A 16,827-nucleotide genomic window follows, 5' to 3' on the forward strand; every position below is an offset into this window, starting at 1 on the left:
AACTGCAAATAGTGACAGTTTGACTTCTTCCTTACCAATCTGGATGCCTTTTATTTCTTTGTTTTGTCTGATTGCTGTGGCTAGGACCTCCAGTAGTATGTTGAATAAAAGTGGGGTGAGTGGACATCCTTGTGTTGTTCCCAATCTTAGGGGAAAAGCTTTCAGCTTCTTGCTGTTAAGTATAATGCTGGCTGTGGGTTTGTCATAAATGGCTTTTATTATGTTGAGGTACTTGCCTCTATACCATTTTGTTGAGATTTTTTTATTTTTATTTTGATATCATTAATCTACAATTACATGAAGAACATTATGTTTACTAGGCTCCCCCCTTCACAAAGTCCCCCCCACATATCCCTTCACAGTCACTGTCCATCTGCGTATTAAGATGCTGTAAAATCACTACTTGTCTTCTCTGTGTTGCACAGCCCTCCCCATGCCCCCCACACACTATACATGCTAATCGTAATGCCCTCTTTCTTTTTCCCCGCCCTTGTCCCTCCCTTCCCACCCATCTTCCCCAGTCCCTTTCCCTTTGGTAACTGTTAGTCCATTCTTGGGTTCTGTGATTCTAGTGCTATTTTGTTCCTTCAATTTTCCTTTGTTCTTATATTCTACATATGAGTGAAATCATTTGGTACTTGTCTTTCTCCACCTGGCTTATTTCACTGAGCATAATACCCTCTAGCTCCATCCATGTTGTTGCGAATGGTAGGATCTGATTTTTTCTTATGGCTGAGTAATATTCCATTGTGTATATGTACCACTTATACTTTATCCATTCATCTATGGATGGACATTTAGGTTGCTTCCATATCTTGGCTATTGTAAATAGTGCAGCGATAAACATAGGGGTGCACGTGTCTTTTTCAAACTGGAGTGCTGTATTCTTACGGTAAATTCCTAGAAGTGGAATTCCTGGGTCAAATGGTATTCCTATTTTGAGCATTCTGAGGAACCTCCATACTGCTTTCCACAATGGTTGAACTAATTTACATTCCCACCAGCAGTGTAGGAGGTTCCCCTTTCTCCACAACCTCGCCAGCATTTGCTATTGTTTATCTTTTCAATGATGGCGTCCTTACTGGTGTGAGGTGATATCTCATTGTGGTTTTAATTTGCATTTCACTGGTGATTAGCGATGTGGAGCTTCTTTTCATATGTCTGTTGCCCATCAGGATTTCTTCTTTAGAGAACTGTCTCATTTTTTTTTTTTTGGAGAGGGCATCTCTCATATTGATCAAATGGTTGTTAACAATAAAATTCTGTATAGGGGGGTCAATGCTCAATGCACAATCATTAATCCATCTCAAGCCTAATTCTCATCAGTCTCCAATCTTCTGAAGCATAACGAACAAGTTCTTACATGGTGAACGAATTCTTACATAGTGAATAAGTTATTACATGGTGAACAGTACAAGGGCATTCATCACAGAAACTTTCGGTTTTGATCACGCATTATGAATTATACACAATCAGGTCAAATATGAATGTTTGTTTGCTTTTTATACTTGATTTATATGTGGATCCCACATTTCTCCCTTTATTATTATTATTATTTTTTTTTCTTTTTCTTTTTCTTTTTTTGAGAGGGCATCTCATATTTATTGATCAAATAGTTGTTAACAACAATAAAATTCAGTATAGGGGGGTCAATGCTCAATGGACAATCATTAATCCATCTCAAGCCTAACTCTCGTCAGTCTCCAATCTTCTGAAGCATAACGAACAAGTTCTTACATGGTGAACGAATTCTTACAAAGTGAATAAATTCTTACATGGTGAACACTACAAGGGCATTCATCACAGAAACTTTCGGTTTTGATCACGCATTATGAACTATAAACAATCCGGTCAAATATGAATATTCATTTGATTTTTATACTTGATTCATATGTTGATCCCACATTTCTCCCTTTATTATTATTATTTTTATTTTTAATAAAATGCTGAAGTGGTAGGTAGATGCAAGATAAAGGTAGAAAACATAGTTTAGTGTTGTAGGAGAGCAATTGTAGATGATCAGGTGTGTGCCTGTAGACTATGTGTTAATCCAAGCTAGACAAGGGCAATAAACCATCCACGGATGCAGAAGATTTCTCTCGAAGCAGGGGGGATGAGGTTCTGAGCCTCACCTCTGTTGATCCCCAATTTCTCACCTGATGGCCCCCCTGCAACTGTGCCTGTCTTAGGTTGTTCCTCCCTTGAGGAATCTTACCCATCTCTGGCTAACCAGTCATCTTCCGGGGCCATACAGGGAAATGTAAAGTTGGTAAGTAAGAGAGAAGCCATATTGTTTGAAAAGGTTAGCTTTTTACTTCTTTGCAGATTTATGCCCTGTGGCTTCTATGCCCAGCACTTCTCTCGAGGTATGTTTACCACCTGGAGGAATTATGATACTCGGTAACTTCGATATGAGGCACGAATTCTATTTAAGGGTTGTAATTAGGAAGGAAGAAGAGAAGCTATAGAGGTAGCATATGGAAGAAAACATGGGAGGATTGATTATTTCTTTGACATATCTTCTTGTAGAGTACCTTAAGTATGTATAGGTTTTAAACTACTAACTAATTTGTACACACATATTAACATAATAGGAATACGGTGACATAAACAAAGCAAATCTATAATTACCATCCATCTCCAGTGAAGCCAAGAAAACCATTTAGTCACCCTAGGCATTTGTGAAAATTTGTCTATGATATGATGAATATTGTCCAACTGTACTTGAACAGTCTGAGAGAAATCAGACAAATTAAAGCAGCCCATTTCTGGGATCTGTTCACCTCCCATATGTCCTTTTAACCGTAGATAGTCTATAGTCATAAGATTTTGGTGTGCTACACCTTACACCCCTCCCAACTCCTGGTTGAGTTCCAACAGTACAGATCCAGTCAAATTCGTTGTCTCACTGTATGCACATGCCAGCCTAGACATCTCCCTCCTCATTCCAATGGCAAGTCCAGGAAACGGTGGGGTGGACGCAGCCACGATCGCAGCATCGCCCGGATCCCTGTGGAGGCTTTTTGATGACCATCCCCCGGCACGAGTCCTCCAGAGAGTGCTGATGCCGAAAGCTCCTCCTCATATCGTATCTTAGTTCATTTTCTGGGTATCCAAGCTAGGCCTTGATCTTCTGCATAGAAACAAACAGACCCTTTGCCCACACTTTGACATGCCCTCTATACCACTGTGCAGAACTCATTGGAGGTCAGCACACAGGGACTGCTTTTTTTTTTTTTATTAAGAGAAAGGAATATTATCAGAAAAGAGTACCTCCATAGCTGATCATCTGACACCCTTTAAGTGATCAACATTAAGGATATTTAAACCATGCGTTGATCTTTGATTTACCAATAGTTTTATCCTATCAAGGAGTAATCGCCCTTTTCTTTCTTTCATTCTTTTTTTTTTTTTTAAATCTTTAATCTATACTTACATGAAGAGTACTATGTTTACTATGCTCTCCCCTATATCAGGTCCCCCCTAACAACCACATTACGGTTACTGTCCATCAGCTTAGCAAAATGTTGTAGAATCCCTACTTGTCCTCTCTGTGTTATGCACCCCACCCTCCCCTTTCTCCCTCCCCCCCATGCATGCTAATCTTAATACCCCCCTTCTTCTTCCCCCCCCATCCCTCCCCGCCCACCTATCCTCCCCAGTTCCTTTCCCTTTGGTACCTGTTAGTCCATTTTTGGGTTCTGTAATTCCGCTGCTGTTTTGTTCCTTCAGTTTTTCCTTTGTTCTTATACTCCTCAGATGAGTGAAATCATTTGGTATTTCTCTTTCTCCGCTTGGCTTATTTCACTGAGCATAATACTCTCCAGCTCCATCCATGTTGCTGCAAATGGTTGGATTTTTCCACTTCTTATGGCTGAGTAGTATTCCATTGTGTATATGTACCACATCTTCTTTACCCATTCATCTACCGATGGACATTTAGGTTGCTTCCAATTCTTGGCTATTGTAAATAGTGCTGCGATAAACATAGGGGTGCATCTGTCTTTCTCAAACTTGATTGCTGCGTTCTTAGGGTAAATTCCTAGGAGTGGAATTCCTGGGTCAAATGCTAGGTCTGTTTTGAGCATTTTGATGAACCTCCATACTGCTTTCCACAATGGTTGAACTACTTTACATTCCCACCAGCAGTGTAGGAGGGTTCCCCTTTCTCCACAGCCTCGCCAACATTTGTTGTTGTTTGTCTTTTGGATGGCAGCTGTCCTTATTGGTGTGAGGTGATACCTCATTGTAGTTTTAATTTGCATTTCTCTGATAATTAGCGATGTGGAGCATCTTTTCATGTGTCTCTTGGCCATCTGTATTTCTCTTTTTGGAGAACTGTCTGTTCAGTTCCTCTGCCCATTTTTTAATTGGGTTATTTGTTTTTTGTTTGTTGAGGCGTGTGAGCTCTTTATATGTTCTGGACGTCAAGCCTTTATCGGATCTGTCATTTTCAAATATATTCTCCCATACTGTAGGGTTCCTTTTTGTTCTATTGATGGTGTCTTTCGCTGTACAGAAGCTTTTCAGCTTAATGTAGTCCCACTTGCTCATTTTTGCTGTTGTTTTCCTTGCCCGGGGAGATATGTTCAAGAAGAGGTCACTCATGTTTATGTCTAAGAGGTTTTTGCCTATGTTTTTTTCCAAGAGTTTAATGGTTTCATGACTTACATTCAGGTCTTTGATCCATTTTGAGTTTACCTTTGTATATGGGGTTAGACAGTGGTCCAGTTTTGCCAACACCATCTGTTGAAGAGACTGTCATTTTGCCATTGTATGTCCTTGGCTCCTTTATCAAATATTAATTGACCATATTTGTTTGGGTTAATGTCTGGAGTCTCTAATCTGTTTCACTGGTCTGTGGCTCTGTTCTTGTGCCAGTACCAAATTGTCTTGAATACTATGGCTTTGTAGTAGAGCTTGAAGTTGGGGAGTGAGATCCCCCCTACTTTATTCTTCGTTTTCAGGATTGCTTTGGCTATTCGGGGTCTTTGGTGTTTCCATATGATTTTTTGAATTATTTGTTCCAATTCATTTAAGAATGTTGCTGGTAATTTGAGAGGGATTGCATGAAATCTGTATATTGCTTTGGGCAGGATGGCCATTTTGACGATATTAATTCTTCCTAGCCATGAGCATGGGATGAGTTTCCATTTATTAGTGTCCCCTTTAATTTCTCTTAAGAGTGAGTTGTAGTTTTCAGAGTATAAGTCTTTCACTTCTTTGGTTAGGTTTATTCCTAGGTATTTTATTCTTTTTGATGCAATGGTGAATGGAATTGTTTTCCTGATTTCTCTTTCTATTGATTCATTGTTAGTGTATAGGAAAGCTACAGATTTCTCTGTGTTAATTTTGTATCCTGCAACTTTGCTGTATTCCGATATCAGTTCTAGTAGTTTTGGAGTGGAGTCTTTAGGGTTTTTTATGTACAGTATCATATCATCTGCAAATAGTGACAGTTTAACTTCTTCTTTACCAATCTGGATTCCTTGTATTTCTTTGTTTTGTCTGATTGCCATGGCTAGGACCTCCAGTACTATGTTAAATAACAGTGGGGAGAGTGGGCATCCCTGTCTGGTTCCAGATCTCAGAGGAAATGCTTTCAGCTTCTCGCTGTTCAGTATAATGCTGGCTGTGGGTTTATCATATATGGCCTTTATTATGTTGAGGTACTTGCCCCCTCTATTCCCATTTTGCGGAGATGAATGGATGTTGAATTTTGTCAGATGCTTTTTCAGCATCTATGGAGATGATCATGTGGTTTTTGTCTTTCTTTTTGTTGATGTGGTGGATGATGTTGATGGATTTTCGAATGTTGTACCATCCTTGCATCCCTGGGATGAATCCCAGTTGGTCATGGTGTATGATCCTTTTGATATACTGTTGAATTCTGTTTGCTAATATTTTATTGAGTATTTTTGCATCTACATTCATCAGGGATATTGGTCTGTAATTTTCTTTTTTGGTGGGGTCTTTGCCTGGTTTTGGTATTAGGGTGATGTTGGCTTCATAGAATGAGTTTGGGGGTATTCCCTCTTCTTCTATTTTTTGGAACACTTTAAGGATAATGGGTATTATGTCTTCTCTGTGTGTCTGATAAAATTCCGAGGTAAATCCGTCCTGCCCCGGGGTTTTGTTCTTTGGCAGTTTTTTGATTACCGTTTCAGTTTCTTTGCTCGTAATTGGTTTGTTGAACTTTTGTGTTTCTTCCTTGGTCAGTCTTGGGAGGTTGTATTTTTCTGGGAAGTTGTCCATTTCTTCTAGGTTTTCCAGCTTGTTGGCATATAGGTTTTCATAGTAGTCTTTAATAATTCTTTTTATTTCTGTGGAGTCTGTCGTCATTTTTCCATTCTCATTTCTGATTATGTTGATTTGTGTTGACTCTCTTTTTCTCTTAATAAGTTGGGCTAGAGGCTTATCTATTTTGTTTATTCTCTCAAAGAACCAGCTCTTGGTTTCGTTGATTTTTTCCATTGTTTTGTTATTCTCAATTTTGTTTATTTCTTCTCTGATCTTTATTATGTCCCTCCTTCTGCTACTTTAGGCCTCATTTGGTCTTCTTTTTCCAGTTTCAATAATTGTGATGTTAGACTATTCATTTGGGATTGTTCTTCCTTCTTCAAGTGTGCCTGGATTGCTATATACTTTCCTCTTAAGACTGCTTTCGCTGCGTCCCACAGAAGTTGGGGCTTAGTGTTGTTGTTGTCATTTGTTTCTATATATTCCTTGATCTCTATTTTGATTTGTTCATTGATCCATTGATTATTTAGTAGCATGTTGTTAAGCCTCCATGTGTTTGTGAGCCTTTTTGTTTTCTTTGAAGAATTTATTTCTACTTTCATACCTTTGTGCTCAGAAAAATTGGTTGGTAGAATTTCAATATTTTGGAATTTACTGAGGCTCTTTTTGTGAGCTAGTATGTGGTCTATTCTGTAGAATGTTCCATGTGCACTTAAGAAGAATGTATATCCTGTTGCTTTTGGATATAGAGTTCTATAGATGTCTATTAGGTCCATCTGTTCTAGTGTGTTGTTCAGTGCCTGTGTGTCTTTTCTTATTTTCTGCCCAGTGGATCTATCCTTTGGGGTGAGTGGTGTGTTGAAGTCTCCTACAATGAATGCATTGCAGTCTATTTCCCTCTTTAGTTCTGTTAGTATTTGCTTCACATATGCTGGTGCTCCTGTATTGGGTGCATATATATTTAGAATGGTTATATCCTCTTGTTGGACTGAGCCCTTTATCATTATGTAGTATCCTTCTTTATCTCTTGTTACTTTCTTTGTTTTGAAGTCTTTTTTTTTTTTTTGAGAGGGCATCTCTCATATTTATTGATCAAATGGTTGTTAACAACAATAAAATTCAGTATAGGGGGGTCAATGCTCAATGTACAATCATTAATCCATCTCAAGTCTAATTCTCGTCAGTCTCCAATCTTCTGAAGCATAATGAACAAGTTCTTACATGGGGAACGAATTCTTACATAGTGAATAAATTTTTACATGGTGAACAGTACAAGGGCATTCATCACAGAAACTTTCAGTTTTGATCACGCATTATGAACTATAAACAATCAGGTCAAATATGAATATTCGTTTGATTTTTGTACTTGATTTATATGTTGATCCCACATTTCTCCCTTTGTTGTTATTATTATTTTTATTTTTAATAAGATGCCTTAAGTGGTAGGTAGATCCAAGATAAAGGTAGAAAACATAGTTTAGTGCTGTAAGAGGGCAAATGTAGATGATCAGATGCTCAGGTGTGTGCCTATGGACTAAGTATTAATCCAGGCTAGACAAGGGCAGCAAAACATCCACGGATGCAGAAGATTTCTCTCAAAGCAGGGGGGGTGAGGTTCTGAGCCTCACCTCTGTTGATCCCCAAATTCTCACCTGATGGCCCCCCTGCGACTGTGCCTGTCTTAGGTTGTTCCTCCCTTGAGGAATCTTACCCGTCTCTGGCTAACCAGTCATCTTCCAGGGCCATACAGAGAAATGTAAAGTTGGTAAGTGAGAGAGAAGCCATATTGTTTGAAAAGGTTAGCTTTTTACTTCTTTGCAGATTTATGCCCTGTGGCTTCTATGCCCAGCACTTGTCTCGAGGTATGTTTACCACCTGGAGGAATTATGATACTCGGTAAATTCGATATGAGGCACGAATTCTATTTAAGGGTTGTAATTAGGAAGAAAGATTGAAGTCTATTTTGTCTGATATTAGTACTGCAACCCGTGCTTTCTTCTCACTGTTGTTTGCCTGAAATATGTTTTTCCATCCCTTGGCTTTTAGTCTATGCTTGTCTTTGGGTTTAAGGTGAGTTTCTTGTAAACAGCATATAGGTGGGTCTTGCTTTTTTATCCATTCTATTACTCTGTGTCTTTTGATTGGTGCATTAAGTCCATTTACATTTAGGGTGACTATTGAGAGATATGTACTTATTGCCATTGCAGGCTTTAGATTCGTGGTTACCAAAGGTTCAAGGTTAGCTTCTTTAGTATCTTACCTCCTAACTTAGCTCGCTTATTCAGCTGGTATATACACTGTCTGGAGATTCTTTTCTTCTCTCCCTTCTTATTCCTCCTCCTCCATTCTTCATCTGTTGTATTTTGTTCTGTGCTCTTTTTAGGAGTGCTCCCATCTAGAGCAGTCCCTGTAGGATGCCCTGTAGAGGTGGTTTGTGGGAAGCAAAATTCCTCAGCTTTTGCTTGTCTGGGAATTGTTTAATCCCGCCATCATATTTAAATGATAGTCGTGCTGGATACAGTATCCTTGGTTCAAGGCTCTTCTGTTTCATTGCATTAAGTATATCATGCCATTCTCTTCTGGCCTGTACGGTTTCTGTTGAGAAGTCTGATGTTAGCCTGATGAGTTTTCCTTTATAGGTGACCTTTTTCTCTAGCTGCCTTTAAAACTCTTTCCTTGTCCTTGATCCTTGCCATTTTAATTACTATGTGTCTTGGTGTTGTCCTCCTTGGATCCTTTCTGTTGGGGGTTCTGTGTATTTCTGTGGTCTGTTCGATTATTTCCTCCCCCAGTTTGGGGAAGTTATCAGCAATTATTTCTTCAAAGAGACTTTCTATCCCTTTTCCTCTTTCTTCTTCTTCTGGTACCCCTATAATAGTAATATTATTCCTTTTGGTTTGGTCACATAGTTCTCAGTGTTGTTTCATTCCTGGAGATCCTTTTATCTCTCTCTATGTCAGCTTCTATACGTTCCTGCTCTCTGGCTTCTATTCCTTCAATGGCCTCTTGCATCTTATCCATTCTGCTTATAAATCCTTCCAGGGATTGTTTCACTTCTGTGATCTCCTTCCTGACATCTGTGATCTCCCTCCAGACTTCATCCCATTGCTCTTGCATTTTTCTCTGCATCTCATCCCATTGCTCTTGCATTTTTCTCTGCATCTCTGTCAGCATGTTCATGATTTTTATTTTGAATTCTTTTTCAGCAGGACTGGTTAGGTCTGTCTCCTTCTCAGGTGTTGTCTCTGTGATCTTTGTCTGCCTGTAGTTTTGCCTTTTCATGGTGATAAAGATAGTTTGCAGACCTGGTACGAGTGACCGCTGGAAGAGCTTCCCTTCTTGTTGGTTTGTGGCCTTCCTCTCCTGGGAGAATAGCGACCTCTAGTGGCTTATGCTTGTCAGCTGTGCGCAGACAGGGCTTCTGCTACCTGCCCGTTTGCTATGGAGTTTATCTCTGCTGTTGCTGTGGGCGTGACCTGGCTGGGGGTCTCCTCCAAAGTGGTGGAGCCCCGTTGGAGGGGGAGCGGCCAGGAGGCTATTTTTCTCCGTAAGGGGCCTCTGTCCTCCCTGTTGCCCAGTGCGTTAGAGTGCCCAGAGATCCCCAGATTCCCTGCCTCTGGTCTAAGTGTCCTGTCGTGCCCCTTTAAGACTTCCAAAAAGCACTCTCCAAACCAAAACAACAACAGCAACAATGAGAGAGGGAACAGAAAAAAAAAAAAAAGGAAAAGGAAAAAACACGCGATTTTTTTTTTTTCTCAGGCGCCAGTCCCAGGCACCCGCTCACTGGTCCTGCTGCCCTACCTTCCTAGTACCGGGGTCCCTGTCCCTTCAAGGCTTCCAAAAAGCACCCGCCCACCAGTCCCGCAGGGAAAAACGCACGATATTCTTTGTCTTCAGGCACCCTCTCACCAGTCCTGCTGCTCTGCCTCCCTAGCACCCGGGTGCCTGTCCCTTTAAGGCTTCCAAAAAGCACTCCCAAAAAAAAAAAAAAAAACTGCTCTGGTTTCTTTCCACCTGCCGGGAGCCGGGTGGAGGGGCGCTCGGGTCCCGCCGGGCCGGGGCTTGTATCTTACCCCCTTCGCAAGGTGCTGGGTTATTGCACGTGTGGATGTGGTCTGGATGTTGTCCTGTGTCCTCTGGTCTCTATTTTAGGAAGAGTTTTGTTTGTTATATTTTCATAGCTCTATATGTTTTTGGGAGGAGATTTCCACTGCTCTACTCACGCCGCCATCTTGGCTCTGTATTATTTTTATGTTTAATAAAATGCTGAAGTGGTAGGTAGATGCAAGATAAAGGTAGAAAACATAGTTCAGTGTTGTAAGAGAGCAATTGTAGATGATCAGGTGTGTGCCTGTAGACTATGTGTTTATCCAAGCTAGACAATGGCCTTAAAACATCCACGGATGCAGATTTCTCTCAAAACAGGGGGGTGAGGTTCTAAGCCTCACCACTGTTGATCCCCAATTTCTCACCTGATGGCCCCACCTGCGACTGTGCCTGTCTTAGGTTGTTCCTCCCTTGAGGAATCTTACCCGTCTCTGGCTAACCAGTCATCTTCTGGGGCCATACAGGGAGATGTAAAGTTGGTAAGTGAGAGAGAAGCCATATTGTTTGAAAAGGTTAGCTCTTTACTTCTTTGCAGATTTATGCCCTGTGGCTTCTATGACCGCTCTGCCCATTTTTTAACTGGATTATTTGCTTTTTGTTTGTTGAGGTGTGTGAGCTGTTTATATATTTTGGATGTCAATCCTTTATCAGATTTGTCATTTATGAATATATTCTCTAATACTATAGGGTACCTTTTTGTTCTAGTGATGGTGTCCTTTGCTGTACAGAAGCTTTTTAGCTTGATATAGTTCCACTTGTTCATTTTTGCTTTTGTTTCTTGCCGAGGGAGATATGTTCATGAAGAAGTCACTCATGTTTATGTCCAGGAGATTTTTGCCTATGTTTTCTTCTAAGAGTTTTATGGTTTCATGACTTACATTCAGGTCTTTGATCCATTCTGAATTTACTTTTGTGTATGGGGTTAGTGATCCAGTTTCATTCTCTTACATGTAGCTGTCCAGTTTTGCCAGCACCATCTGTTGAAGAGACTGTCCTTTCCCCATTGTGTGTCCGTGGCTCCTTTATCATAAGTTAATTGGCCATATATGTTTGGGTTAATGTTTGGAGTCTCTATTCTGTTCCACTGATCTGTGCCTCTGTTCTTGTGCCAGTACCAAATCGTCTTGATTACCGTGGTTTGTAGTAGAGCTTGAAGTTGGGGAGTGAGATCCGCTCCACTTTATTCTTCCTTCTTAGGATTTCTTTGGCTATTTGGGGTCTTTGGTGTTTCCATATGAATTTTTGAACTATTTGTTCCAGTTCATAGAAGAATGCTCTTGGTAATTTGCTAGGGATTGCATCGAATGTGTATATTGCTTTGGGCAGGATGGCCATTTTGACGATATTAATTCTTCCTAGCCAGGAGCATGGGATGAGTTTCCATTTGTTAGTGTCATCTTTAATTTCTCATAAGAGTGTCTTACAGTTTTCAGGGTATAGGTCTTTCACTTCCTTGGTTAGGTTTATTCCTAGGTATTTTATTCTTTTTGATGCTGTTGTGAATGGAATTGTTTTCCTGATTTCTCTTTCTATTGGTTCATTGTTAGTGTATAGGAAAGCCACAGATTTCTGTGTGTTAGTTTTGTATCCTGCCACTTTGCTGAATTCCGATATTAGTTCTAGTAGTTTTGGAGTGGAGTCTTTAGGGTTTTTTTATGTACAATATCATGTCATCTGCAAATAGCGACAGTTTGAGTTCTTTACCAATCTGGATTCCTTGTATTTCTTTGTTTTGTCTAATTGCCTTGGCTAGGACCTCCAGTACTATGTTGAATAACAGTGGGGTGCCCTTTCTTGTTCCCGATCTCAGAGGTAAAGGTTTCAGCCTCTCGCTGTTCAGTATGATGTTGGCTGTGGGTTTGTCATATATGGCCTTTATTATGTTGAAGTACTTGCCCTCTATGCCCATTTTGTTGAGAGTTTTTATCATGAATGGATGTTGAATTTTGCCAAATGCTTTTTCATGCCTTAATCTTTAAGCCAAAATTTCCTGCCAGTGCCCTGATTTTATCCTTGCTCAGAATTCATTTCTTAATTTTACCATTGTTTGTTATCTGGAGAGGCTTAGAATTTTCAAAACCATCAAGCCCTGGCATCTTTTTCTTTAATAGCCCTTCTCTTATTTTTCACTATAATCATTAAGAAGAAAGCAGGTGGTACCATCAGACTTTGTTTAGAGTCTCCTTAGCTAGTCATCCAGTTCATTAGGCACATACTCTACTTCCCACATAACTGCAGATGACATTGTTGATAAATTATTTTTCATTCCATTACAAGGATCCCCTTTCCTTCAGTTTGCAATAAGATTTTTGTCACTTTCCTTTAAGCTCACACTCGCACCACTACCACCATCCCCACCACTAAAATTCTATAGTATATTCATGGCATTTTTAAATTTTACTAAAACTCAAAGCCTGTTTCCCTCTTCCAAAGCCACTTGTACATTTTAGGTATTTTTACAGCAGCACTTCACTTCCAGGTACAAAAATCTGTGTTACCTATTGTTTAACAAATTACCTCAGAACTTGGCAGCTGAAAACAGTAAATATTTATTTTATCAGATCTTATGTGGCTTGAGAATGTATATGTGGCTTAGCTGGGTACCATTGTCTCAAGGTCTCAGGAGGTTTTTGTCGCAGTGTTAGCCAGGGCAGTGGTCTCAACTGAAGGCTCACTGGGGGAGTGTCGAGTTTCCAAGCTCACGTATGTCATTGGCAAGATTGAGTTTCTTGCTGGCTTTTGGCCAGTGGTACTCTCAGTTACTTGTCACATGGTCCTCTCAAGCCAGATCACAGCATGGCAACTAGCTGCCCTCAGAGCAAACAAGTGAGAGAGTATGTGCCCAAGAGGAAGCTACAGTCTTTTTTGTAACTTGATCTCAGAATTGACACTCCATCACCTGTGCTGCATTTGTTAATGAGAAGAAAGTTACTAAATCCAGCCCACACTCAGGAGAGCACCATGGCATGAAAGCAGGTGGCAGCAATCACTCGGTACCTACCACACCTGGGAATTCAAGATAGAAGAGGAGGGTATTAGGAAGTATTTTGTATACTCAAGAAACTAAATAGTTAATAAAATAATATGATTCTAACTAAATTATGTTTTCTACCTTTATCTTGCATCTACTACCACTTCAGCATTTTAGTAAAATAATAATAATAATAAGGGAGAAATGTGGGATTCACATATAAATCAAGTATAAAAATCAAACGAATAATCATATCTGACTTGATTGTTTATAGTTCATGATGTGTGATCAAAACCGAAAGTTTCTGTGATAACTGCCCTTACACTGTTCACCATGTAAGAACTTATTCACTATGTAAGAACTTGCTCGTTGTGCTTCAGAAGATTGGAGACTGTTGAGAATTAGGCTTGGGGTTGATTAATGATTGTGCATTGAGTCCCCTATACAGAATTTTATTGTTGTTAACAACCATTTGATCAATAAATACGAGAAATGCCCTCTCAAAAAAAAAAAAATAATATGCTTCTAAATCTAGTAGTTTCTTATCCTTTTCTTTATCAATCATAATTTGATTCTGAAGTGAAATATGGAGAAGCAGTGTGAGATTTGACTTGAGAGGAGAGTCCTTTCTTTTTATCTTCTAATTCTTCCTCCATTTTTTTTTTCTCCTATTAGTTCAGCCCTCTTGGAAAAGCTTGAAATTGCAGAGTCAGAGTTCACCCATGTGAGTGTCTGGGATGTGGGGGAGGTGAATGCTTTGAGGGTATAAAGGGGATCACTGATGGAGTGGAACAAACAGTTACTCCGCAAGATTAGAGGGACTGGGTGCCCTGTCGATCTTGCTTACTAAATTCTGTGTTTTTGGTACCTTGTACTTGGAAGCTGAGGCAAAAGGAAAAGAAAACATCTTAACTTTGCCTGCCAGGTTGAAAATAACTTGAATTCTATTCCTACATCCTTATCAAACTCCACATTCTTAACTTCACAACCCTTTTCCTTTTCAGTGAGCAGAAAATCTCAGAAGACCTGGAACAGGATTCTACCGTCTCTGTGATCCCGAGATGTCAGCCCTCGCCCCAGCAGTGCTGAGTTTTCTTCTTGGTCATCACAAAAGGAGTATAATAGAGACAGAGGGACTCTCCATGTCTTTCCTAAAAACCTCTTCTCCTTCCCCTTCCTCATGAATGGGCTTTGGTGCCTTGGACCTTGAGGACAGCAGTACAGCATCCTCTCCACTCCTGATTTGTGTGGGACAAGTTTTCAAATGGCCAACCTTGGCTTCCACAATTTGTTTTCAAACTCACATTCCTGCTGGAAGTGGGGTTGCTGGACCTGGTGGTTTTCTTCCCTTTCATCTGCCTTTCACCAGGAGCTGGACTCTTAATTAATTTCCTCAGGACAGACTGGCTGGCACATTACCCCACCTTAGCTCTTCCTCTCTGGATGAAGAGCCCTTTCATCTTTGTAAAGTGTTTGGGGGAGTAAGGATGTTTAACCACCTCCCAACCTTCTTTTTTCCTTAAAAGAGGGAAAGAAAAAATAGCTCACAGCACACAATTTCAAGCCAGACAGTTTCAGATCAAAACTCCAGAAGTGTTGGAGAGAGGCCTGTTCATAGGTTTCCCTCGGAAGAGTCCTAGTGTTTGAGAAACAGAAGTGTGGTGATTACTCTTCCAGAAGCAGCTTCTGTTTAGCTCCTCCTCTCTTGATGAATTTCTTAAGAAGCTGAAGGAATGGAGAGAGTGGGACACAGGGTCATCTTTGCCCCTTTTTTTCAAACAGAAGGGCAGTCATAGGCTAGAAGATTGGAGCCCTTCTAGGCAGGTCCTTATTCACTGTCAGGCCATAATTGTTAACTACTCTTTTGCCATTTGAAGTGTATTCTGGTGGTTTTTCTAAATATGAAGACTTATCAAATGAAATTTTTAAATCCTTTTCCAAAGGAGGCTTCTTTCTTGCTCTTCCCACCTTTTCCAATAGTGTTCTGTTCATGATGCTAAGGAGGAGGGAGGGACACCTGCGTCTGTTAACAGGGAGTCCATACCTATGCGGCCAGAGAATATTTACACTCATGGGGAGCCAGCAGATCCTTGCCTCGGTGAGGTAATTACTGTGCCACCTGCCCTGCCTCCTTTCTTCCTGCCAAGAGTTCGGAGGTGGGGCTGTGTAATGCCTCTCCTTGGCATTTGCAGGAGTTGCCGTTCTCGCTGATCCGCCTGCTCCTTCTAGGGGAAGAAGGGGCCTGGCATCTCAGGCAGATTATTGAGATCCCATCGGCTGTGTCCCACCCGACCTTGATAGTAGGTTAGCTAATACCCCAAGTAACTGTCTATATTAGACACCCCCTGCCAGTTTCTGGCTGCCTGTCTTTGCTGCCATGTTCTTTTTTACAAGAAGGAAAGAAACAATTCTTGCTATTTTTTTTCATAATTTACTATTTATGATGTATTTAAGTATCTTACTCAGGACAGAGTTCTGTAGGGAGTGGGAGGGAATATTTGAGGGAGGCTGGGTCTTAGGGAAGGAAATGGGGAATCAACATTTTTATGAAGTGTCACTGTTTGCCTCTACTTTGTGTTGTTCAGAAATGGCAAATGTGATATAAAAGTGGTAAATATCTGGTTTTAATGTATTAAAGTTTCATCAGTTATTTAGACCTTTTGTTTCTTCCGGACTCGTTTTCATCTACCATCTGCTGCACCCTCCTGCCCCATCACCCGGACTCTGTTCTATTTGCGGTGCCTTGAATGGATGCCATGTCTCTTTCCGTTTCCCTCACTCCGGTTTCAGTCTGACTCAGGCTGAGAGAAATGGCTTTATTCCCTACATTCTATCCATCCTCTCCACCTTAACAACTTAAATTTGACAAGGGAAAGCTGCAAATGAATACAAAGGGAGTTACTGAAGGTCTGTTGCCTGGTTGCAACCCACTTTCACCAAGGGATTTGGGGAGTCTTACTCCGTTTTAGAGGACAGGAGAGGACAGTGGGAAAGCAAGCTTAACGTTGGTTGGCCCTAGGATTCCCTCGCGTTCCTAACCCCGACCTGTCCCTAAGATACCATTCTGAAAAGCGTAGAGACTTTCCCTCAGCTGTTTTCCTCTTCTGTGAGGTTAAGCTTAGGCTCTTTTACTGTGATGGGAAACTAAACAAGGAGTGGGGTGGCAGCTTTGGAGAAAAGCAAGTTAACTATATTCCCTTTCTTGTTAAGATCATTCTACAAATATTTAGACAGCAGCTGATGAACAATGTACTGGGCAGTTAGAGGTCAAAGAAGTAATTGACCAAGAGTTCACAGTCCAGAGGGGAGCACAGTGCACACACACATACTTATACATAAAAACATGTTAAATACGATACAGTAACAAGATATAAGTTTTCTGAGAGAGTGGTACAGAACAGTGGAAGAAAATGAGAAGTTCACTTGAGCATAAGGTCCTAGAGGTAGGAGAATGATTTGTTGGAGAGCAGAAGGAAGAGACCGTGGTGAAAGCAGTGGTGGAGGAAGAC

General features: G+C 40.6%; 1 protein-coding gene across 7 annotated transcripts in view; it reads left to right on the forward strand.

The window, feature by feature from the left end:
• Positions 1–15,974, forward strand: part of PIP5K1A (phosphatidylinositol-4-phosphate 5-kinase type 1 alpha) — a 48,453-nt gene extending 32,479 nt beyond the window's left edge. For all 7 annotated transcript variants that reach the window (XM_017670872.3, XM_017670869.3, XM_017670868.3 and 4 more), the window contains 2 exons: positions 13,994–14,042; positions 14,323–15,974. In XM_017670872.3, the coding sequence (XP_017526361.1) occupies positions 13,994–14,042; positions 14,323–14,325 (52 nt within the window). In that variant the 3' untranslated portion in view covers positions 14,326–15,974. The remainder of the gene's footprint in view (positions 1–13,993; positions 14,043–14,322) is intronic.
• The last annotated feature ends 853 nt before the right edge of the window (positions 15,975–16,827 follow it).

Source organism: Manis javanica, chromosome 4 (genome assembly GCF_040802235.1).
Source record: "Manis javanica isolate MJ-LG chromosome 4, MJ_LKY, whole genome shotgun sequence".
Lineage (NCBI taxonomy): Eukaryota > Metazoa > Chordata > Mammalia > Pholidota > Manidae > Manis > Manis javanica.